The sequence below is a fragment of the Phocoena phocoena genome, chromosome 10 (genome assembly GCF_963924675.1).
Source record: "Phocoena phocoena chromosome 10, mPhoPho1.1, whole genome shotgun sequence".
Taxonomy (NCBI): domain Eukaryota; kingdom Metazoa; phylum Chordata; class Mammalia; order Artiodactyla; family Phocoenidae; genus Phocoena; species Phocoena phocoena.
In genome coordinates, this window is record NC_089228.1 from 39,367,095 (window position 1) to 39,390,132 (window position 23,038).

Sequence of the window (23,038 nt, forward strand, 5' to 3'; positions counted from 1 at the left end):
TCCGGACGCGCAGGCCCAGCGGCCATGGCTCACGGGCCCAGCCGCTCCGCGGCATGTGGGATCTTCCCAGACCGGGGCACGAACCCGTGTCCCCTGCATCGGCAGGCGGACTCCCAACCACTGCGCCACCAGGGAAGCCCTTTCTGTCTGATTTTTATAAAAGAAAGTTCTGAGTGATATTTTGAAAGATCACAGAAAATCTCATATACCTGTAAAAGGAAGTATGCTATTATTTCAAAAGCAACAAACATCTTTTGTAAAAAATTTATTTTTATTTTACTTTTTTATTTTTGGCTGAGACCCGCGGCTTGCAGGATCTTATTTCCCCAACAAGGAATTGAAACCGGGCCACTGCAGTGAAAGCGCAGAGTCCTAACCACTGGACCGCCAAGGAATTCCCTAAAAATTTTAAATTATGTATTAAAATAATACAGAAGTGTAAAAATGGTAGCCTCTTTTCCCTTCCCCTGAATTCATTTTCTGTAAGTCACCTGAATGAGAGTTTAGAGTGAGTTCCTCTGGGTTTTTTTCTATGTAGCCTATTAGAAAAAGCACTTCGTTTTGTTTTGTGTGTGTTTTGTTTTCCAAACAAGGAATCCTTTTCACAAATTAGTCTCTAAAACTGTTCCTTTTTTCTTAGCAATATATTGCTAAATTCTTTCCATGTCAACCGCCTGAACTTTCTCCATTCCTTTAATGAGAAAAGCGTGACTTTCAGCAGCAGCCTCGTAGTCCCAGGTTCCACCCTGGTGGTTTAGCCCTGGGGTTGCGATTCGCAAACCTGCTGTGGCTGCGCTCCCCGCCCGCCCCGCCGCTCTGAGCACTCAGTGGAGTCGAGGCGCCCACTGTTCGCGAGAAACATCGCGCACTCTGTCCCCAACGCCACCACCACGGGTAAAGAGGGAAGATGGGCTGGATCCAGAACAGACCCGCGCAAGACGATGCCTAGCCAGATGGATTAATGCGCACTGTTACCCAGGGACGCGGAGACAAGAACTAACGACCAGCAGAGAATGAATATCCGCGGCGTCGTCCGCCAGGGAGCAGCCGAGCGCCAAGTCTGCGGTACTGCGCCTGCGCCTCGCGCGCCGCTGCGTCCACTCTACGCATGCGTGGCGCGGCTCAGCGTCCACTGGAGCCAGAAGATGGCGGCTTCCGCGGTTTGCCGGGCGGCCAGCGCCGGGACGCGAGTGCTGGTGCGCAGCCGCCGCTCGGTGAGGTGTCAGCGAGAGCGCAGAGCTATGGGGAGCGGGTCTTTGGAAAGCAGACAGGGAGCGGGCTGTTAGCGGTGGCAGGTCGAGAAAGGGGAGGTCGCGGGGTCAGGGTCGTGGGAAGGTCACGGCCGAGGGCACGCATGGGAGTCTCGCGGCTGGCCTGGGGGCGGAGACGGGGATCCCACCGCAGGCCTGAGAGCTAAGGGGTGATCCTCCAATCTAATCCTCAGTCCTGGTCGCCCCTTTCCAGCAGCCGGCCCTGCTGAGGTCGCCTGTCTTGCGGGGCATCGCCACCTACGCCCAGGCCCTGCAGAGCGTGCCGGAGACGCAGGTCAGCCAGCTGGACAACGGGCTGCGAGTGGCCTCGGAGCAGTCCTCCCAGCCTACCTGCACGGTGAGTGGGTCCGCTGTCGGGAGTGCACCTCAATATTGGGCATGGTCTCCTTTCCCAAGTCGGGGTGTGACCTTGGGCTCAAGTGCTCTGTGGTTTGGATCAGACTCCTCCCAGCCACCTCAGGATTGACCCTCCTACCCCAATCCCTACCCTAGCCACGCCTTGACTTCTTGGGGGCAATCCTCACCGTACCCAACACTTACTTAGCGTGTGATGCTTGCCAATCAGGAGGCCAAGTCTTTTTTCAGCTTTTTCTTCAGCAGCCCATATGAGAGAAGTGATCCTTCAATGAGGAAAATGGGGTTCAGAGACATTAGGTGACTGCCAGGCTCATGGCCCAAAGTCAATCCCTTGCCTAGACTGGAAATGTATTGCAGAAGAAATCAACTAGAAAATTCCGGTTAAATGGATAATTTTCCTCAAAATTCACTCAAAGATAGAAATCTTGGGTAGATAAACAGAGAAGATTCTCAAGAAGTGAACTGTCTCCTCCCCACCCCAAACTTCAGGTGCTTTTACTGGTAAATTCTTTCAGTTTTCCAGGAACAAATAATGTCCTGTGATATAAGTTGTTACTGAACACAACAAAAGGTGATGGGCAACTTCCTTATAACATGGCACCTGTATAAGCCGACCCACAGCCTGTTAAGAAAGCTTGGTAGAGAATGCTGTATTTCATGGACACTAAGATGCTCTAGATTGTAAGGAGCATCACTGTGCTCTAGTGGCAGGAAAAGAATGCTGCCAGTTATAATCAAAGGATACCATGGATTGTAAAATGTATCTTTCGAAGATGTTAGATGTGTAATAGACATTCATGTAAAGAATTTATGATGTATGGTACGTGTATCAACATCTCTTAGGAAAGTACATGTGAACATTTTAAGTCAGCTATGAAACAAATAGTAAATTAAAAGATTAGGTCTATGTCACCATGGGGGTGAGTAGTGTGGTTTGTGTTTCACAGCACACCAGGAGGCTATTAAGAAAATTATAAGATTCTCTCGTTGGGTGCCAAGGAGACACTTGGCAGTGTTAGGTGTCCAGCTCTGTTTAAAACTTTTTTTAAAGTGTGAACGAAGGCTACTTACGATAAAATGTTCAGTGTTTATGCCAATAGTCTCTCCTTTAATGGCGAAAGGACACAATCACCAGAAAAAAGGCAGGGTATAATTTTTAGGAAGGAGAAAAGAAGTTGTTTTCAAATGATTAGTTGCTTGCCTAGAAGAAACAAAGAATCAACTGAAAAGTGAGGTTGAATTTAAGAATTTCCTGTGGTGATGGGACAGGTGAACGTGCCTGGTTTGAAGCTTCCCTGCGAGTCTTGATAACCAGTCAGGAAATAGAGCAGGGAGGAGAGGTGATGCAGTGTGACTGCAGTCATTCAGCTGGTGCCCTGTGCCTCTATGCACAGGGGTCCTGCTGAGAAGTTTTTCCCCAGCGTGGGACTGTGAGCCCCTGTCTGGGGCTTGTGCTGAGTCCTGCAGGGTGGAGTGTAAGGGGGGCTGAGGTGGTTTGTTTGTTACCTTTGTTGGTGGTTTCTTGTCCAGGTGGGGGTGTGGATTGATGCTGGCAGCCGTTATGAGACTGAGAAGAACAACGGGGCAGGCTACTTTGTGGAGCATCTGGCTTTCAAGGTGAGGCTCCTAAAGTCCTGCATCTCCCCTGGGCTTAGGGCTTCCTGCTGTCCCTCCTGAGGATGCAGTTCAGAAAAGTCAGCCTCCTCAGTTATGGGTTTTAGCAGGGTAGCAGGGGAAAGAGATCTCTGGATGGCTTTTCTGGGAGGAGTCATGTGGACTTGGCCTCTTCTGAGTGAGCGCCTATCTGGTGAACCCCTGCACAAGGCCCCCAGAGCCAGAAAAACCCCAGGGAGCCATAGGAGCCCTGCTCTTCACCAGAGGCCAGGCCTGTGTTGTGTGCATGCACGGATATAGAATTGTGGATGTACACGTGCATTGTAACAAACCCACAGATTTAGTTTTTGTAAAGTGCTGTGCATCTCTTGTTTATAGAAGTGAGTAGGAGCTTTCTTGAGGACGGGAACAGCTCCTAAGCCACCTCGTGTTCACATGGAGTGGAGACTGAGTTCTTAAATGAATGAAAAAAATGGAGAAGATACGGGATAGGTGGTGTTGTGGAGCAGGAATGGGCAGCTAGCCAGGTCCAGCATCACAGTTATGTGTGTCAGTCTCAACACATTGATACGTGTGTGTGTGTCATTGGACAGCAGCACTGCCATACACACGCACACATACATACACACACACTGGACTAAGGTTGAGTCCTACAGAGGCCATAGCACACACACAGAGTCGTATAAATGGTATGAAGGAGAGTGGGTAGTGGTAGCATCACCTGAGCACAGGTGTGAGCTTACCTGACCATGACTGTCAGTAGGAGGAGAGGGAGTGCTGGTAAGATCAGGCTGGTATGGGAGCTCTCAGTCAAATGCTATGCCCCCTCTTGGTATGGGAGCTCTGGACTTCAGGTAGCACTTGCTTTGGCCATGCCCTTCTTTCCTGGCCCCTGGATGTCTTCATTCTCTTGGTCCTCGATGCCGTGGCGTTGATTGGCTTAAGGCCTGCTAAGCACTTGGTGAGCACAGCCTCTGGGCTGTATAACCCCAGAGTCTTTGCTGAGGGAGATACCTGTGGACCAGTGGTCCTGCTGGGACTTCAGCCTGTGAGGATGGGGTCCTGGGCTCCCATGTGGCTCCTGATTTGTCCTGTTGATGTGTGGTTCCAGGGAACAAAGAATCGGCCTGGCATTGCCTTGGAGAAGGAGGTAGAGAGCATGGGGGCCCATCTTAATGCCTACAGCACCCGGGAGCACACAGCTTACTACATCAAGGCACTGTCTAAGGACCTGCCAAAAGGTACGCTGGAGGATGGGGCCGGGACACCAGTAGGACTCCAGGAGTGCAGAGGACAGGCACTCAGGAGCCCCTGGCCTGGCTGAAGAATGGGGTTACCCTTAGAGTATGGCCTTGCAACAAAGCAACCACTGGTGTCAGGCCTGGGGTTTTGTCCTGTTACTGGTCACCAAACCTGTCCTTCTTGCATCCAGCTGTGGAGCTCCTGGCCGACATTGTGCAGAACTGCAGCCTAGAAGACTCCCAGGTTGAGAAGGAGCGTGATGTGATCCTGCAGGAGCAGCAGGAGAATGATGCATCTATGCGGGACGTGGTCTTTGACTACCTGCATGCCGCGGCATTCCAGGGCACACCTCTAGCCCAGGCCGTGGAGGGGTCCAATGAGAATGTCAGGTGAGTGTTGGCTGGTCTGGGGTGGAATTTGTCCCCTCATTCTGGCATGGCCAGGCCATGTCCACATGAGTTTGTTTTTAGTTGATCTGCTGTCTGTGCTGTTTATTTTCCTAATTCACACAACTGGAGACATTTTCTATGTTGCCACATGGTCCCTGTGAGTCTTTTTTAACACCTGTGTGGTTTTCACTTGAATTTCGGGCTTTGCTTTAGGGTACGTTTCCATGCATGTCCTGCCAGCCTGAGGGAGGGTGCTCTGGGTATCCCTCCACATGGCTTCTTGTCCTCTGGTGGGATGAGCTCTGCTGTTGCCCCTCAAGAGCCCCCACCATCAGTTCTCACCCTCCTCAGAGGGGACTACAAGCCTGTCCTGAGGTGGGATGTGAGGGGGGCCCAATGAGGGCTGCCCTCTGGGCCCCAGAGTGGTGGGTGGCAGAAATGGGGCAAGGACCAATTGATGTGTGGAGTCCTGCTTTCCAGAGAAGCCATGTCTCCTGGTCTGTCTCCTCAGCCCCGTTTTGTGTGACCCAGATCATTCTGGTTTGGGAGCGGTATTGACCAATTGGCTGTATGTCTTGCAGGAAGCTGTCTCGGGCAGACCTGACTGAGTACCTCAGCCGGCATTACAAGGCCTCTCGAATGGTTTTAGCAGCAGCTGGAGGTGAGCGATGGGCTCATTGAAGCCCTGTGGTAATAGGGGGGTGGGCTGTGGCCTTGGTTACCAGGGCCAAGTCTCCCAGTTCTGACCATAGGGATCTTCCACTCCTGGGGACACTGTTCCCACCCTGTCCTTGAGGGGAGTGACTTCTCTTCCATGCTCTTTGAGGTGGGGTGGGATTCTCCTCTGCCACCACCACTGAAACTGGCCGCCCAGGGATGCTACTCCACTCTTTAGTACAGGCCTCAGTTGGGCTGTTGGCCTCTCCAGGCCTCAGGGTTTTCTCAGCCCCACCTGGTCGTAGGAGATCCAGGTTGTAGGCTGGTGGGAGATGCAAGGCCTCAGGCCTGTTTCTCTTGGCCTTGTCAGTGGGCAAACCAGACATTGCATGACAGATGGGAAGTGCCTTGAAAGGAAGGCATACAGTGGTAGGGGGACTTTAATGGGGGACTCAGAGTTAGAGGGTAGGGAGGTGGTTGTTTGTTTGTTTGTTTTTTTGAATTGGGAGGTGCTTTTGAAGCATGTTTCATTTGAACAGAGGCTTAAAGAGAGGTGGGATTTAATTCGGTGGGGAATGGGAGGTCTGTGCAGAGGGGAAGAGCAGTGTCACGGGCTCGTGTGTTTTGAGGCTTGCTCTGCTGCCGTGTAGGGGCCAGAGCGGAAGTGGGCAGGCGCAGGGAGTGCTTGCTGCAGGTGCCTGGTGGGGGACGGTAGGAGCTGGGAGAGAAGTGCGGGGACTCAGGGTGGCTTTTTAGGTAGACACACCTGACAGAGGAGGGGATGTGGCGGGGAGGGGACGGGAGCAGGGCCAGGGTGCTTTCCCAACTTAGGTCGTGACAGCTGACTGGGCAAGAAAAATTGATAGGAAGAACATGATTGGTGGCCTTGGGGCCAGTGAACCTCAGGACCAAGAGCAGTCTGAGCTACTGACACATCAGACTTTGTTGAGTCCAACAGGATCTGAGCTCAGGGAAGGAAAGAATAAACGGCAGAGGCACCTAGAAGGCTGTACCTGGGGGAGGCTGCTTACTACCACAGCGCCCACTGGTCAAGGCGCTATGGCAGCAAAGGCCTCCTCTTGCAGAGGTGAGGTCCAGGAGGGGTCCTGAGGCGTGAGTTTGTAACGTTACTGGTAAACATCCCCAGCTCTCAGGGGACCCGGGAGCTAGTCACAGCCCTGCGTAGCACCTCTTTGTGCCCTCTCACCTGCCAGCCCCCATAGGATCTGCTTGAGGAAGGGCCAGAGGGAGAAGGCAGGGCAGGTGGCCTTATGCCCACGGAGCACCAGTCTTGTCCTTGGTGCTGGTGGGAATGTGTCACGTGGGAACCCATTTTTAACTCAGCATGCTGCTGCTTCCCTGTGGCTGAGGTGATGGAAGCTGTTTGACCCTGAGGTGCCTGCCCTGCCCATGAGATAGGGTGTGTCTGTGAAGGGTCCTCTTTCCTCACCTTGTCCTGATGTCATGTCTTCCTTTTGGTGTTTCCCACCAAGGCAGGACATGGGGTCCTCTGCTTGTGTGTGATCTCCCCTACCCTGTGCCTTGGGCCCTGGCTGGCCAGTAACTCTGCTGTCTGTCTCGGCAGGGGTGGAGCACCGGCAGCTGCTAGACCTCGCCCAGAAGCACTTCTGCAGCCTCTCTGGGACATACGCTGAAGACGCTGTGCCCACTCTCACTCCCTGCCGCTTCACTGGCAGCGAGGTGGGCTGCTTGGTGGGCGGGGGTAGTGCCCTCAGCCAGGACCTCTTGGGGGCACCCTCATGTGCATGGCTATCTTCATGACTCCGGAGATGCCTCGAGTTGGCCATGTGTCCTGTGGCTGCTGCCTCACAGGCACACGTGTTCACACTTGCATGCACACTCTCCACCCACACTTGGCACCTTTGCTGGTCACCTGGGAAATCTGGCTGTCCCTCAGCTTTGCCATGTACTGTTTCAGATCCGCCACCGTGATGATGCCCTGCCTTTGGCCCATGTGGCCATTGCAGTGGAGGGGCCTGGCTGGGCCAACCCGGACAATGTGGCCCTCCAGGTGGCCAATGCTATCATTGGCCACTATGACTGCACTTACGGTGGTGGCACGGTGAGTGCCAGGGGTGGGCATGGGATGGGACCTTGTCTTCAGGGAAGAGAGGGAGCTGGGCTGTGGGCGCTTGTACTGTGGGGTTTGGGGTGTGGACTGCAGACAGGAGGGTGGGTGCTGACCACCCTCATCCCTGGTAGCACTTGTCCAGCCCACTGGCTGCAGTTGCTGCAACCAAGAAGCTGTGCCAGAGTTTCCAGACCTTCAACATCTGCTATGCAGAGACAGGGTTGCTGGGCGCACACTTTGTCTGCGACCACATGAGCATCGACGACATGATGTTCTTCCTACAAGGCCAGTGGTGAGTGGCGGCCTAGTGGTGCCAGGGAGGTGGGGAGGGAATAGGGCCCTTTGAGCAGGACCGTGGGAGGCTCAGAGACAGCACCGTCTCTCAGGATGAATCCCGCCCCACCCCTGCTCTAGGATGCGCCTTTGCACCAGTGCCACAGAGAGCGAGGTGGTCCGGGGCAAAAACATTCTCAGAAATGCTCTGGTGTCTCATCTGATCGGTGAGTCCTGCAGCCCTGTGGCAAGGGGTAGAGTGCATACTGGCAGTGACAGTCCCAGTGTTCCTAACCAAGACTGGAAACGAAAACTTCGAAGGTCACACCATACCCCACCACCACCCCTCTCACAGGGGCCTGGGGTTTTAGGTACAGGTGTGGGTAGGCTAGATCAACAGCCCATGGATACAGTGACAGGTGGTTGTACAAGTGAGGGTTGTGGTCTAGGTCAGACCAAGGTCCAGGTCAGCCCAGAACGCTGTAGGTTCTGTGTGTACCGTGAAGCACTTCGGCAGCCTCTCTGGGACATATGCCGAGGACGCTGCTCCCACTCTCACTCCGTGCTGCTTCACTGGCAGCGAGGTGGGCTGCTTGGTGGGTGGGGGTAGTGCTCTCAGCCGGGGCTTCTTGGGGGCACCCTCGCATGCATGGCTTGGACGCACGTGGATTGGACCATGTGGACCTGTAAACTTCCCCCAACCCTTGCAGGCACCACTCCTGTTTGTGAGGACATTGGACGTAGTCTTCTGACATATGGCCGCCGCATCCCCCTGGCTGAGTGGGAAAGCCGGATTGCGGTAACAAGGGCCCCTGGGAGAGGTTCTGGAGTCTTGGCCTGGCAGACTCCCAGAGGGTGGAGAGTTGAGGCAGTGCAGATTGCTCCTGTAGGCAACCCTGGTGTCCTAGGCAGCGTCACCTGCCTCGGTGGTGTAATTGGAGGGCAGGGCAGAGGCACTGATGGCTGTAGGGATGGGTGGGGCCTGAGGAAGTCTACAGCAGGGAGAGCCCTGCTGCATTTCCCCTTTTGGTTGAGGGGCAGCTCCATGGTACGTGTGGAAGATCTTGGTCGTCTGGATAATATTGACTGGCAGAGGTAGTCCCCAGGTGCCTGTCACTCAGTGTGCCCTCTGCTTCATCCTGCAGGAGGTGGATGCCAGTATCATGCGTGAGGTCTGCTCCAAGTACTTCTATGATCAGTGTCCAGCAGTGGCTGGATTGGGTGAGTGGCCTAGAAAGTCTGCTCTTTGTCCTTCGCAGTCTGTTGTCTTGGCCTCCCCTCTGCCTCTGCTCCCCCATCCCCCAGCTTTCATGGGGAGCAGCACGTTGAGGCCCCTAAGAGGCTCTGCCCAATAGCCTGGCTGCCAGGGAGTTCCTGCTCAGAAAACCTGTCCTAGCAGCTCCCTGACTCCCTGCCAAGGTGCCTCCATTAGTACCCCACACCCGCCAGGTAATGGACACCTCCATGTGTGGGGTGGAGCTCCAAAGGCCAGAGCATGAAGGGACAGGCTCAGCACCCCCTGGAGGAATGTTCTCTTCCCTCTTTCCACTCCAAGCCTGTCTTGTGCTGCTCTGGGCAGCTCTGGATGGGGTGCGGCGCAGGGCCAGGTGTCCCTGTACAGGCCAGGTACCTCACCCTGACGCCCCACCTTATCCCCACAGGGCCCATTGAACAGCTTCCAGATTATAACCGGATCCGTAGTGGCATGTTTTGGCTGCGCTTCTAGGCAGGAAGCCTGTGCAGGCAAAAGGGCGGGGCCAGGGTCTGTGGTCCCCCCAACCACAAACATACCACCTCAGTCCTTCAAACCTGTCCTGCAGATAACCACCAACCAATAAAGTCCTGTGTTGAGAACTGCCGCGTCCCTCTCTTGGCATTGGCATGGGGTCCACTGGGCAGTGGATTGGGGAGCAGGGACTTCCTCCCGGTTCTGCATCTCCTAGATCCTTCTGCCTTCCCACAGGCTGATGTGTCCTTAGCGAGGGGCAAGCGTGGGGCTGCAGCACAGAGGCCGGAAGCCTTTGATGCCTGCAGGGAGCTGAGGCCAGCTGTTTCCATTTAGCCACATGGGCGATGCTCTTAGCCAATCTGTCCCAAGAGTGAGGTGTGGGAGGCCATGGGAACTGCAGGCCCAGACTTTGCCCTGGTAGAGGTCCCAGCCTGGGAACTCAGGGGTCTGAGGTGGGAAGCCCCTTGCTGTGGGTCCTGTGCGGTCACCCTCCGGCGGACCCTCGTACCCCAGACGGACCAGGAGAGGCCAAGGAATGTCCCTGAGGGAGCCTCCTTCATATGTTTACTCTGGATTCTGGGAGGAGGATAGCCTGGGGCATAGTGTTCCCATTTGGTTTCTAACTGCTGCCTGGACAGGCAAGGCAAGAATCCTTTGCCTTGATTTGCCGCTGACTCAGGCTCCAAGAATATCCCTGAACTCAGTGGGGCCTGAGCCCCCTCCCTAGACTTGGTCTGTCCCAGGCAAGTCTGAGCTGCTGGCCTGGCAGTCCCCTCCTCATCTCCCTGAGGACCTGGTGGAGCTCTCAACTGTCTAGTCCCCCTGCCACCTTTGGGCAATGGTCCCCAAGGCAGGTGGGCAGATAGGCCCCTCTTCCTGTGCCCCCCAACCCTTCCACAGTCAGGTTCCCTGGGATCCCAGTGGGGGAATGGAAGTGTGGGGCCCAATTTTGCTGTGAGGGAGGTGCTGCTGGCACTTGTGGACAGGACTCTGGGACAAGGTTTCTTGAGAAGATGGCTATTCAGAAGTGCCCCAGCATCCCAGCCTTGCAGTGGCCAAAACAGCCCTCAGTTTGCTCCCACTCCACCCCAGTGCTTTTCCCTTCAGCTCTGTTTGTTGCCACAAGTTGTCAATTAGGAAATAACTGTCAAGTGCTTTCTAGAACCCAAGGCTGGGGGACTCAGGTCACCCTACTTTGTGAACAACTGGAGAGAAGCTGCTAGACAGTGCAGAACCCTGACAGGCCCACCCCTGGATGGTTACAGACACAGCCTATCCAGGCTGGGGAACAGCAAGTGCCAAGCGTTTTGTCCCAAGTTTGAGCTCCTGGAGGATGGGGCTTGATTTCTCTGCTAAGGCCAGGCCTGACTCTCAAAGGCTACAGGTGTGCTGGACACAGAGTGCTCGAGCGAGTGATCTGGTCCTAACGGACCTTGTATGCCTAGCCAGGGAATTTGATCTTTACTTTGGAGGCGTGCTGGGGGAGGTGTATTGGAAGTTAACGGGAAGAGAAGTGACTTGGTCAGCTGAGAGTTAGCCTGGGGACTCAGGGTGGATTTCTGTGCGGTTCTGGTGAGCAGCTCTGTGGCAGAGCAGATACCACAGCTATAGTAAGAGCTGGAGTGGGCTTCAGGGGATGCAAGCAGGGCAGCATCCCCAGCAGGGCTGGGGTACCACAGGGGAGGGGCAGGTTGGAGGAGGATGACCTGCCCAGCTTTGGCCACAGTTCTGAGAAATTTGGAGGTGTTCAAGACAGATGTGTGGGGCTGGAATCCCCAAAAGAGGCCCCAGTTGGAGACATGGTGCCATCCAGCAGAGGTGGTGACCGAAGCCAGAGGAGGAAATGTCCAGGGGAGTGTGGGAAGGAGAAAGAAAACTCTAGGGCCCCAGTGTGTTTATGGAGGGAGCTGGTGTCTGGGGTTGGTCCCTAACTGTGCCTGCCAGGAGGCCACACCCCTGCTCATGAGCCTCCCCCCCGAGCGCCAGACCTGTGCTCATCCTCAACCTTGCTTCTGCCTCCAACAGCCTCCCGTAGCACGCTTTGAGTGACCCCCTCACAGCAGGCAGCCATTTCTTTTGGGGGACCCCTCATGGTTCTGATGAGGTTTGCCTGAACACCCTCTCAGCTGGGCCTCCAGTCTCTCCTAAAGGCTAGACCCAAATGTGTATGTATGTCTGTCCTGCTCTCACCCACCCTTGCTGTACAAGAAGAGGTGAGGGTCTTGCAGGCAGGGGCTGCCTCTGTAATGAGAGCACGACTGGGTCTCTGCAGCCCTCACGTGAAGGACAGATTTCAAAGGGTTGGGGGGTCCTGGGACATGGCTGAAGAGACCTTGACCTAGGGAAAAGGTTCTGGGCCCTATGGATCACAGTGCTGTACTTCATGATAATTTGGGGCTGTCCCTGTAGCTCAAGCCTTATTGGACAATAGGAAAACAGGCAGTATGGATGGTTCTCACTGCCCCCAGCTCTGGCCATACCAGAGACCTGGCCATACCTAGAAGAGGACAAGGCAGACAAGTTTAACAGAAGTGCTGTCCCCTTTTGTCCCCCATTAGCCTGTGGAGCCCCAGGAGAGGCTGGGGGCCAGGCACGTTGGAAGGGGCCCTATGGCAGTGGTGAGTCTAGAAGTATTCTCCAGGCTTAAAAAAAACAGGGGAAGGATCTCTCTATCTCAGTATCAACCGCTATAATGAACACATACGTATATACAAAGAGTGTCCCTGGCCTGCGGGTGTGTTGAGGGGACTGTCCATAATCACAGAAGCCAGCTGAGGGAGACGGGCGGGAATTCAGCCTGGTTAAGGGAAGAGGAGTGAGGAAGGAGTAGTTATGAAGGTGGACACCACAGGTGGACCTTGAGGGCTGTGAGGAAGGGAGGGAGGAGCCCAGGGTGACCTCTGGGCCTGGCAGAGATGATGGGTGGAAGGGGGTCTTCAAGAAGAGTAGGTTGGGGACTTCCCTGGTGGCACAGTGGTTAAGAATCCGCCTGCTGATGCAGGGGACACAGGTTTGAGCCCTGGTCCGGGAAGATCCCACATGCCACGGGGCAACTAAGCCTGTGTGCCGCAACTACTGAGCCTGCGCTCTAGAGCCCGCGAGCGACAACTACTGAGCCCGCATGCCACAACTACTGAAGCCCACGCACCTAGAGCCCGAGCTCTGCAACAAGAGAAGCCACCGCAATGAGAAGCCTACGCACTGCAATGAAGAGTAGCCCCCGCTCACCGCAACTAGAGAAAGCCCACGCACAGCAACGAAGACCCAATGCAGAAGAAGAGTAGGTTGGAGGAGGGGACTCTGAGGGGCCAAAATGAGAATGTGTGGGTAGGGGAGCCTGGCTGGAGCAGGACAGGCGCACCAGTGGGGGCATAGGCAGGAGGGGGTGGATTCCTGAGAGATGAGCTGTCACTGTGGGTGACTCCACACATGGATAACCCCTCCCTGGAGGCACAGCTGGATGGCATCTGCCTGGGGCTGGTTCAGAGCACAGGAAGGGGTCCAGGACACTGGGATGGACATGTCTGCATAAGTACAATACAGATTTTCTCCTCCTGGCTTCCCCTTCCAAAGTAGGGGTGGGCATTACTTGGATGCAGCCCAGTGGTGCCTTGCTTTCCCTGGCATGAGCCTAGAGCCCCTCATTTGCTGGGGGCTGCTCTGCTTGTTGAGGGGATTGGGGTGGGACACAGGAGACCCGACAGACAAAGGGATGGCTGAATCACAGGAGAGGCCAGCTGGGACTCATGGCCTGAGGGCTTGTCTAGGTAGCCCAGTCGGAGGTGGGGGTGGAGTGGGGGGAGGGGGGTGGTGAGTCATCTCCAGCTGCATCTTCTACCCCACCAACATCCTGCTGCCTCTTTCATCCCCGGGAACCTGTCTGAAGTCTGGTCTCCAGCAGTCACTTCTAGTCTGTTTGACCTAAAGCAGCCAAGATCTCTGACCCTAGATGGGGTTGGAGAGGGATCCCTCAACATCCATCTGTAGAGAACCTCCTGGGGAAATCCCAGAAGCCACGGGAGGTGGGGGTCTTTACACTTAAGTGGAGTCAGATCATCTGTCCAGGGGAGGGGTGGCAGGGGCGGCGACTTCTGGGGCGATGGGTGGGGGTGGGCCGCCTGGGTCCCCGCCCGCTGCTCCGCCCCCGGGATCAGGGACTTTTCTCTGCCGTGGCGGCGGGACTGCAGCAGCGGCTGGCGATCGGAGCCGGCGGACCGGCAGGCAAGACCGGGACTGGGGGTGGGAGAACGCTGGCCTCGGACCCACCAAGGCTGAGGGACAGAGGCGGGGTCCTGGCTGACCATTTCCCTCACCCAGGATGAGGCTGCGGCTCCTGGTGGCTGCGCTCTGCGCGGGGATCCTGGCAGGGGCTCCCCGAGTGTGGGCCCAGCACAGGGAGAGAGGTGGGTACAGCAGAGAAGGACCCCATCCAGGGCACTGCACCCTGCCACCCGCGACTCCACTCGACCTTCATCCTGGATCCCGCCTCCCACCCTCCTCGACTTATGCATCTCTCCTAATTTTCCCTGGACTCCCCAAGCCCTCCACGACCCACACTGCATCTCCAAAACTGCATCCAGTTGTGCGTGGGTCCCCTACCCTATGTCACTCCGCGCTGGTCCCCAGACGCCAGCCAACTTCAGTCCCAGATCCACACCCGCTCCGGCGACTCTCCCTCCCCACTAGTCCTCCGCGTGAGACTCCGCTCCAGGCCCCACCTCTGCTGCCTCCACCGCTCCCAGGCCCAAGCCAGCCTGTGCCCGTTTGCACAGTGGATGAGGCCAACTCCCCTCCCCAGCCCCAGGGGACCACAGTGAAGGTAGGGGGTGGGTGGGCCCCAAGAAAAAATCGTGATCGCTTTTCCCTGCCCCAGTGAGCTGCACGCGCCTTTACGCCGCTGACATCGTGTTCCTACTCGACGGCTCCTCGTCCATTGGCCGAAGCAACTTCCGCGAAGTGAGGGGTTTCCTTGAGGGGCTGGTGCTGCCCTTCTCCGGGGCAGCCGGTGCACAGGGTGTGCGCTTCGCTGCCGTGCAGTACAGCGATGACCCACGGTGAGTGGCTCCCCACAGCTGGACCCACCAGGACCCCACCCCCAGAAAGAAGCAGAGAGCCCCCAAACCCCTAGGTTAGGCTTTAGGGAACCCAGAGGATCCCCCCTCCCACCAGCCAGGACATCTTCTTAAGACAGAAGCAGGGATCTCCTAGGTACAGCCCTCACATCTGAGACCCCTTCTGAATAGTGCCTTGCCAAAGATAGGAGCTGTGTTTTCTGATCTAGAGATGGAGAGGCCTAGAAGGGGACCCATGGCTTGAGATGCCCTGTGCCTGCTGGACTCTCCTTGTTCTAGCCTCCTGATGCCTTCAGCCTCTCTCACTCAGCAGAGGGCCTCCCTGTCTGGCCAGTGTCCACCTGCTTATAACTGGGCCCTTCTTCCTACCATTATTTAATTAACCAGACATCCTGGTACCTGAGCCTGGGAGCCCCAAGGGGTCCAGGCCTGCCCAGGCCCAGCCACAGGCACGACACAGTTGGGTACCTAAGGAGTTTGTTAGCTTGGGAGCTTCAGAGATGGAAGGTAGGAATCACAGAACCAAGTGGACTCTCAAGGGGGCCCAATACAACCCTCATTCCAGAGGCCTCTTAGAGGCCAGGACCAGAAAAAGCCCTTACTCCTAGCCTGCTGCCACCCACCTCCCCACAGGACAGAATTTGGCCTGGATGCGCTTGGCTCAGGAGGTGATGTGATCCATGCAATCCGAGAGATCAGCTACAAGGGAGGCAACACGCGCACAGGAGCTGCAATTCTCCACGTGGCTGACCGTGTCTTTCTGCCCCAGCTGGCCCGACCTGGTGTTCCCAAGGTGATCTCTCACCCTACCATGCCTTCCAAGGTGACCCCAAGTAAGTGTCTGAGGCAGTCCTGACTTGACTCTGCACCTGCCCCAGGTCTGCATCCTCATCACAGATGGGAAGTCCCAGGACCTGGTGGACACAGCTGCCCAGAGGCTGAAGGGGCAGGGAGTCAAGCTGTTTGCTGTGGGTGAGTACCAAGCTCGGGTGACAGGTCAGCTGGGGCAGGGATGAGTCAGAGGGCATGTGGGCAGCTGAGCCCTGATTGGGCATCACCTCAGGGATCAAGAATGCCGACCCTGAGGAGCTGAAGCGAATCGCCTCACAGCCGGCCAGCAATTTCTTCTTCTTCGTCAACGACTTCAACATCTTGAGGACGCTACTGCCTCTTGTTTCCCGGAGGGTGTGCACAACTGCAGGTGGCGTGCCTGTGGCCTTGCCCTGTGAGTTCCTGCCCACCCTGTGTGCCCTGACCTGGACCCTGACCCGAACCCCAACCTGGGAGTACTGATTCCATCCCATGTGCTCCTGACCCTTGAGCCCGGTGCTGTACCATAAGTGCTGACCCTTGATCCTCTTGCCTGGTTGCCTGACTGCCCCTTTCCCAGCCGATGACTCAACCTCTGGTCCACGAGACCTGGTGCTGTCTGAGCCAGGCAGTCAATCCTTGAGAGTACAATGGACAGCGGCCAGTGGCCCTGTGACTGGCTACAAGGTCCAGTACACGCCCCTGACGGGGCTGGGACAGCCACTGTCGAGTGAACGGCGGGAGGTAAGGATGTCAGCAGTGGTAGGTGGAGGGCTGGGGACTTAGCTGGCCAAGATGAAGTGACCTCTGACCCTGGGCAGGTGAGCGTCCCAGCGGGTGAGACCAGCATGAGGCTGCAGGGTCTCCGGCCACTGACTGAGTACCAAGTGACGGTGGTTGCCCTCTACGCCAACAGCATCGGGGAGGCCGTGAGTGGGACAGCTCGGACAAGTGAGCAGTTCTGCTAACCTCTGACCCTGCTCACCTAACCACCCATCCCAGTAACCCCTCCCCACTCTGGACTCACTAATCCCTGGTGGGACCTTCCCCTAGCTGCTCTGGAGGGACCGGAGCTGACCATCCAGAACACCACAGCCCACAGCCTCCTGGTAGCCTGGCGGGGTGTGCCAGGCGCCACTGGCTACCGCATGACATGGCGGGTCTTCAGTGGTGAGTCAGAGGTGTGGGCTGAAGGAAGTCCCTGCACCTCAGACAGGACTGTAGGGTGCTGAGTCTGCAAGACCCACTGACCCCTCTGTGCCCCCCGTGCAGGTGGGGCCACGCAGCAGCAGGAGCTGGGCCCTGGGCAGGGGTCAGTGCTGCTGCGTGACCTGGAGCCTGGCACAGACTATGAGGTGACCGTGAGCACCCTGCTTGGCCGGAGCGTGGGGCCTGCCACCTACCTGACTGCCCGTACCGGTGAGAGGGCTGGGTGCTTTCTTCAGGCTGGGTGGGCAGCCTGGCAGGGCATAGAGGCCACTGACCTCCCATGTGCCCTGGGCAGACACTTTTGTTGAGCAGACCCTGCGTCCCATCATCCTGGGCCCCACATCCATCCTTCTTTCCTGGAACTTGGTGCCTGAGGCCCGTGGCTACCGGCTGGAGTGGCGGCGTGAGAGTGGTCCGTGCGGGAGGGTGGGGTGGGCAGGCTGGGTCCGGACCTGGCCTCAGCTGGCCTGACCCTGTCATCTTGCAGGCTTGGAGGTGCCACAGAAGGTGGTGCTGCCCTCTGACGTGACCCGCTACCAGTTGGATGGGCTGCAGCCAGGCACTGAGTATCGCCTCACACTCTACACGCTGCTAGAGGGCCACGAGGTGGCCACGCCTGCAACTGTGGTCCCCCCTGGTGAGGGCTCTGTGGGCCTGGCCAAGTGAGAGGGGAAGGTACAGGGGCCCCAGGCTGCCTCTCAGGCTGTGCTGTCCAACAGAGCCAGAGCTGCCCATGGGCCCTGTGACAGACCTACAGGCCACCGAGCTGCCTGGGCAGCGGGTGCGAGTGTCCTGGAGGCCAGTTCCCAGCGCCACCGAGTATCGGATCACCGTGCGCAGCATCCAGGGTGAGGGGGACACAGCAAGACCCGTACACACACTAAAGTTCCAGCCTTTCAAACCATTCCAGCCTTTCCAGCCCTTCTCCACTCCGGGGTCTCTACAGCCTCCTCCTCTCTCCTTGTCCATCCACCTCCCAAGATGGCACTGAACCAGACCCCGTCAACAGGGTCTGTCTGCTCCCTGCCCTGACCCTGCCTGTCTCTTCATCTGGATCTGTCTCCACTCCCTGCCCCACCTCCCTGGCCATGGCTTTCACCCTTCTCCAAAACCACAAGCTCAACCCCCGCCCTTCTATAACCTTAGCTGTGACCACTGTTCTCCCATGTCCCCATCTAATACTGACTCCACCTCACTGTCTGTCGATGACCTGTCAACTCATGTCGCTGTCCGCTGACTTCTGACATCCTACATCTTATGTCCTTCTCCACTGACTCCTGTCATTATGTGTCCCCATTCATCACTGGCCCATTATCCTGTGTCGCTGTCCATCACTGACTCCTTTTACCCCTGTCCTTATCTCTCACACCTTTCCGTCCCATGTCCCATCCCTCACTGACCCTTTTCTTTTTTTTTTTTTTAACATCTTTATTGGGATTTAATTGCTCTACAATGGTGTGTTAGTTTCTGCTTTATAACAAAGTGAATCAGCTATACATATACATATGTCCCCATTCCCTCTTGCATCTCCCTCCCTCCCACCCTCCCTATCCCACCCCTCTAGGTGGCCACAAAGCACCAAGCTGATCTCCCTGTGCTATGCGGCTGATTCCCACTAGCTAGCTATTTTACGTTTGGTAGTGTATATATGTCCATGCCACTCTCTCACTTTGTCCCAGCTTACCCTTCCCCCTCCCCGTGTCCTTAAGTCCATTCTCTATGTCTGCATCTTTATTCCTGTCCTGCCGCCACTGACCCTTTTCATCTTGTATCTCTGTCCATCACTGAGCACCTTCATCCCACATTCCCATCTCTCACTGACTCCTGCCTGCCTATCCTGCCTTCTCCCTTAGGGGTCGAGCGGAGCCTGGTGCTTCCCGGGAGTCAGACAGCTTTTGACTTGGATGACGTCCGGACTGGGCTGAGCTACACAGTGTGGGTGTCAGCTCGAGTAGGCACCCGAGAGGGTGGTGCCAGCGTCCTCACTGTTCGCAGGGGTGAGCACTGCAGGAGGGCTGTGGGGGACAGCTGCCTGACTCACTCTGGTCCTGGTTTTGATCCCTGACCTCTATCTTTAATCCCCAGAGCCAGAAACCCCACTTGCCATCCCAGGGCTGCAAGTAGTGGCGTCAGACGCAACACGAGTGAGGGTGGCCTGGGGACCTGTGCCTGGAGCCAGTGGATTTCGGGTTAGCTGGAGGACAGACAATGGTCAGTGTGGGATGTGCGGGAGGGTTGCTGAAGGGAACGATCAGGGTATGGGGGACCAAGGGGCAGGCAGGAGCCATGCCAACATTTCTCTCTGACGTTAGGTCTGGAGTCCAGCAAGACATTGCCCTCAGAGTCTACTGCCACAGATATCATGGGGCTGAGACCTGGAACCTCCTACCAGGTGGCTGTGTCGGCATTGCGAGGGAGAGAGGAGGGCCCACCTGCGATCACCGTGGCTCGAACTGGTCAGGGCCTGACCCAGCCCCTTGGCTCTCTCTCTCCAGTGGCCCTTCAGACCCCCATGCCTTCCCTTTCAGACCCTTGCTTCTCCACAGAACTCCAGTCTCCCCCTTTAGATCCCCACTGCCTCCTCCCTCAGAGGCCCCGCTTCCCCCTTCAGTCTCCCTTGCCTCCTTTTAAGCCCCTGCCTTCTTCAGATTCCTCTGCCTGTCCCCTAACACCCCGCTCTTCTTGCCCTCAGATTTCCAGCACCTCATCTCTCAGACCCCATTGCCTTTTCTGCCAGACTTGACCATCCTCTTAGACTTACACTTTTCTTCTTTATCAGACCCCCTCACTGCTTCCTAGTCCTCCGTCGGAACCCTAATACCTTCTCTGTCAGACCCTCTGGTCTCCCAGATTCCTGTCGCCTGCCACCTCAGATTTCTACTATCCCCTCTGTCAGAACCCCCACTCCTTCCCCATCTGACCCATTCACTGCATCCGCTATCAAATCCTTGCCTCCCTTTAGACTCCCATTGCCTTCCTCTATTAGATGTCCCCCCCAATCCCTCCCCCATCAGACCCTCCACTGCCTCTTCCATCAGACTCCCCATTGCCTCTCCCCACCAGACCCACTGGGCCCAATGAAGACAGTCCGTGTGACTCAAGTCAGCAGCTCATCTGTCACCATCACCTGGAACAGGGTTCCTGGTGCCACAGGATACAGGGTCTCCTGGCACTCAGGCCACGGTGGGCACCAGGGGTTTGGGAAGGGAGCAGAGGTTTTGGAGGTTGTCGGGGGCAGGCCTGGGTGGAATGGGAGCAGGCGTTTCTTCGGGGTCCAGGTGGGACATTGGGGGGCAGAGTCTGGCTAGTCCTAGAGCTACCTTCATCCTCACTCCTAGGCCCAGAGAAATCCCAGTTGGTTTCTGGGGAGGCCACAGTGGCTGAGCTGGATGGCCTGGAGCCAGATACCGAGTACACAGTGCATGTGTGGGCCCGTATGGCTGGTGTGGATGGGACCCCTGCCTCTGTGGTTGTAAGGACTGGTAAGTGGACCCTGGCCATCTGCCAACCACATCTCATTGGCTACCCTGTCCTGCTGCATATTCCTGACTGCTCCAGCTGCCTGCTCCATCACAGCTCTTCTCATGACTTATCTCCCCACACTGACGTACCCCACATTGACTAGGAGTCCACCCACAGTGGCCTCTTGGCTGCTCCACACTGCCCACTCTGAGGCACTGATCTTTTCCCACTCAGAAGTTGCCTGCACTGACCCGTCCACAGTAACCTCATACTGACCTTCAGATAGACCTCCCTGCGTTGAACATGCCTGTTCTGCCACCCTGTTCTCTGCCCTGTTCTCTGCCAGTGGCCCCTGATCCTTTTCCCTGCGTCTTCCCCCAGACCCTCAGCCCGTGGGCAGTGTCTCGAAGCTGCAGATCCTCAATGCTTCCAGTGATGTTCTCCGGGTCACCTGGGTGGGGGTCACTGGAGCCACAGCTTACAGACTGGCCTGGGGCCGGAGCGAGGGTATGGTTCCCTGACCCTGCCCTTGCCCTTCCTGGCTGGGATTGGCCCCTTTGGTCAGCCACCCCTATCCCTGACCGTTGCCCTATGCTCGCCTGGCCAGGTGGCCCCACGAGACAGGAGATGCTCCCAGGAAACACGGACTCCGCAGAGATACGGGGCCTCGAAGGCGGAGTCAGCTACTCAGTGAGAGTGACTGCACTTGTGGGGGATCGTGAGGGCGCACCTGTCTCCATTGTCGTCACCACGCGTAGGCAGAGCTCGGGCTGGCGCGAGCCTTGGATTGGTGCCCTGGACGGTTTGGGGGCGGGGTTTGTTCTCGGGAATGGAAGAGGGTCCAGGGATTGGTAGTGAACCTGTGGGGGCGGGGTCTTCGGGGGGAGGAGGGATGTAGCCTGGGATAGGCAGTGGGGCCTGTTGGGGGCGGTGCGTGTTCCAGGGTTGGTCTGGGATTGGCACAGAGATTAACTGGGGACGGAGCCTTCTTGATTTTTGTGCTTTCTCTCTAGCGCCTGAGGAGGCTCCACCAGCCCTGGAGACACTTCGTGTAGTGCAGCGAGGGGAGCACTCGCTGAGGCTACGCTGGCAGCCGGTGCCCGGGGCACGCGGCTTCCGTCTGCGTTGGCGACCTGAGGGTGAGAGGTGCCCCCGGTAGGGAGGTTAGGGACCAATGGGGCGGGGTTGGGGGTGGGGTCGGTGAAATCAGTGAGAGTGGGCAGGGTCTGTCAGTGGGGGTCTGCGGATTGCTGAAGGTACCTGGTATCAGTCACCTAGGTGCGTGGGATCAATGAGGGTCAGTCGGGCAGGGTCAGCGAGAATAAGGAGATCAGTCAGGAGGGTGGACCCCATCAGCAGGATCAGTCAGTGAGGCTGGCGGGGTCATTGTCAGTAAGGTACGTGGGGGTCAGTGAGGCGGGCGTGTCCATAAATGCTGGTCTGTAGCATCCTCCTACGTGCCCCTGCCCCCATCTCATGCCTGCCCCAGGTGGCCAGGAACAGTCCCAGGTCCTGGGGCCGGAACTCAGCAGCTACGAACTGGACGGGCTGGAGCCAGCGACCCACTACCGTATATGGCTGAGTGTCTTGGGGACAGCTGGAGAAGGGCCCCCCTCAGAAGTAACTGCATACACTGGTGTGCTCTTACCCCTACCGATGACCCACCCTGATTTCCTGTACCCCATGACCCTGAGTGACTCCTCCTGTAGCCCCCCCTACCATTCCTGATCCGGGGTGATCCCAGCATGACCTCCAGTGACTTCCTTCACTAAGATGAATCTGCCCCAGGATCTCCTTAGATCTCTCTCCTCTGGGTTCTCGGGACACATACTCGGATCCCTAGTCTTTGATTCCTCCTTCAGAGTCACCTCGTGTCCCAAGCACTGAACTGCGTGTTGTAGACACCTCAGTCGACTCAGTGACTCTGGCCTGGACCCCGGTGTCTGGGGTATCCAGCTACATCCTCTCCTGGCAGCCACTCAGAGGCCCTGGCCAAGGTGATGGGGAGGCTAGTGTTCGGGTGGGCTGGCAGTGGGGGCTCCATGGAGGGCCTCCTGTTTAACTGAGCTCTGTCCTCTGCAGAGTTGCCTGGGGCCTCACAGACACTTCCGGGGATCTCAAGCTCCCAGCGGGTGACAGGGCTAGAGCCTGGTATCTCCTACATATTCTCCCTGACACCTGTCCGGGAGGGTGTACAGGGTCCTGAGGCCTCGGTCACACAGACCCCAGGTATGGTGGGCCCAGTGGGAGGGGCCCAAGAGAGTAGCTAGATGGGCTGACTGCTTCAGTAACTCAGCTCCCTTCCTGCAGTGTGTCCCCATGGCCTGATGGACGTGGTGTTCCTGCTGCATACCACTCGAGACAATGCTCATCGCGCAGAGGCTGTGAAGCGAGCCCTGGAGCATCTGGTGTCTGCACTTGGGCCTCTTGGGCCACAGGCCATCCAGGTTTGGCCCCAGAGGCAGCCAGACTCCTACCTGTCCCTGCCCACCCCTGGTCCCACACCATTTCCCTATCCCACCACTGGTCCAGGCTTTCTCCCTGCCCTTCCCCAGGCTCCAGATCGCCTCACTTGCTGGTTGGCTCCGTATCCTACCATCACTGCTGACCCCCTAATAGATCAGGTTTAGTTACACACCTTGGGCTCTGTGTCTCCCACCAGGCTCTGTGTCCCCTGTCCCTGCTGTGTCATCCTCCCCAGGCTCTGTGGTCTCCCTACCCTAGGTTGGCCTCCTGTCCTACAGTCACCGGCCCTCCCCACTGTTCTCGCTGAACAGCTCCTATGACCTTGGTGTCATCCGGCAGAAGATCCGCAACATCCCCTACACGGACCCAAGTGGGAACAACCTGGGTAAGGACTA

The 23,038-nt window shown here is 57.0% G+C and overlaps 2 protein-coding genes across 2 annotated transcripts in view; both read left to right on the forward strand.

Annotated features, from left to right (window-relative positions):
* The first annotated feature begins 1,145 nt into the window (after positions 1-1,145).
* On the forward strand, positions 1,146-9,621 carry UQCRC1 (ubiquinol-cytochrome c reductase core protein 1). The gene is made up of 13 exons (XM_065885503.1): positions 1,146-1,214; positions 1,468-1,608; positions 3,159-3,245; positions 4,354-4,483; positions 4,675-4,873; positions 5,455-5,534; positions 7,116-7,231; positions 7,470-7,613; positions 7,754-7,914; positions 8,037-8,122; positions 8,606-8,694; positions 9,041-9,116; positions 9,557-9,621. The coding sequence occupies exons 1-13, from the start codon at positions 1,146-1,148 to the stop codon at positions 9,619-9,621; spliced, it is 1,443 nt and encodes a 480-aa protein (XP_065741575.1).
* Positions 9,622-13,942: 4,321 nt separating this feature from the next.
* COL7A1 (collagen type VII alpha 1 chain) overlaps positions 13,943-23,038 on the forward strand; it is a 31,626-nt gene continuing 22,530 nt past the window's right edge. The window contains exons 1-25 of the mRNA XM_065885915.1: positions 13,943-14,027; positions 14,498-14,678; positions 15,330-15,489; positions 15,575-15,668; positions 15,760-15,921; positions 16,087-16,250; positions 16,328-16,457; positions 16,560-16,676; positions 16,779-16,925; positions 17,011-17,127; positions 17,203-17,352; positions 17,435-17,563; positions 18,569-18,712; positions 18,801-18,926; positions 19,028-19,171; positions 19,779-19,898; positions 20,054-20,197; positions 20,559-20,684; positions 20,785-20,931; positions 21,191-21,316; positions 21,667-21,813; positions 22,040-22,174; positions 22,260-22,406; positions 22,488-22,624; positions 22,902-23,028. Coding sequence (XP_065741987.1) covers positions 13,943-14,027; positions 14,498-14,678; positions 15,330-15,489; positions 15,575-15,668; positions 15,760-15,921; positions 16,087-16,250; positions 16,328-16,457; positions 16,560-16,676; positions 16,779-16,925; positions 17,011-17,127; positions 17,203-17,352; positions 17,435-17,563; positions 18,569-18,712; positions 18,801-18,926; positions 19,028-19,171; positions 19,779-19,898; positions 20,054-20,197; positions 20,559-20,684; positions 20,785-20,931; positions 21,191-21,316; positions 21,667-21,813; positions 22,040-22,174; positions 22,260-22,406; positions 22,488-22,624; positions 22,902-23,028 — 3,406 coding nt within the window. The remainder of the gene's footprint in view (positions 14,028-14,497; positions 14,679-15,329; positions 15,490-15,574; positions 15,669-15,759; positions 15,922-16,086; positions 16,251-16,327; positions 16,458-16,559; positions 16,677-16,778; positions 16,926-17,010; positions 17,128-17,202; positions 17,353-17,434; positions 17,564-18,568; positions 18,713-18,800; positions 18,927-19,027; positions 19,172-19,778; positions 19,899-20,053; positions 20,198-20,558; positions 20,685-20,784; positions 20,932-21,190; positions 21,317-21,666; positions 21,814-22,039; positions 22,175-22,259; positions 22,407-22,487; positions 22,625-22,901; positions 23,029-23,038) is intronic.

What these genes read in the sequence shown, in the direction of transcription:
- UQCRC1 (XM_065885503.1), top strand. Translation starts at nt 1,146, where the DNA reads ATGGCGGCTTCCGCGGTTTGCCGGGCGGCCAGCGCCGGGACGCGAGTG. An exon ending in TGGTGCGCAGCCGCCGCTCG is followed by an intron (nt 1,215 to 1,467) that starts GTGAGGTGTCAG and finishes CCTTTCCAGCAG; the next exon opens with CCGGCCCTGCTGAGGTCGCC. An exon ending in GTCTAAGGACCTGCCAAAAG is followed by an intron (nt 4,484 to 4,674) that starts GTACGCTGGAGG and finishes TCTTGCATCCAG; the next exon opens with CTGTGGAGCTCCTGGCCGAC.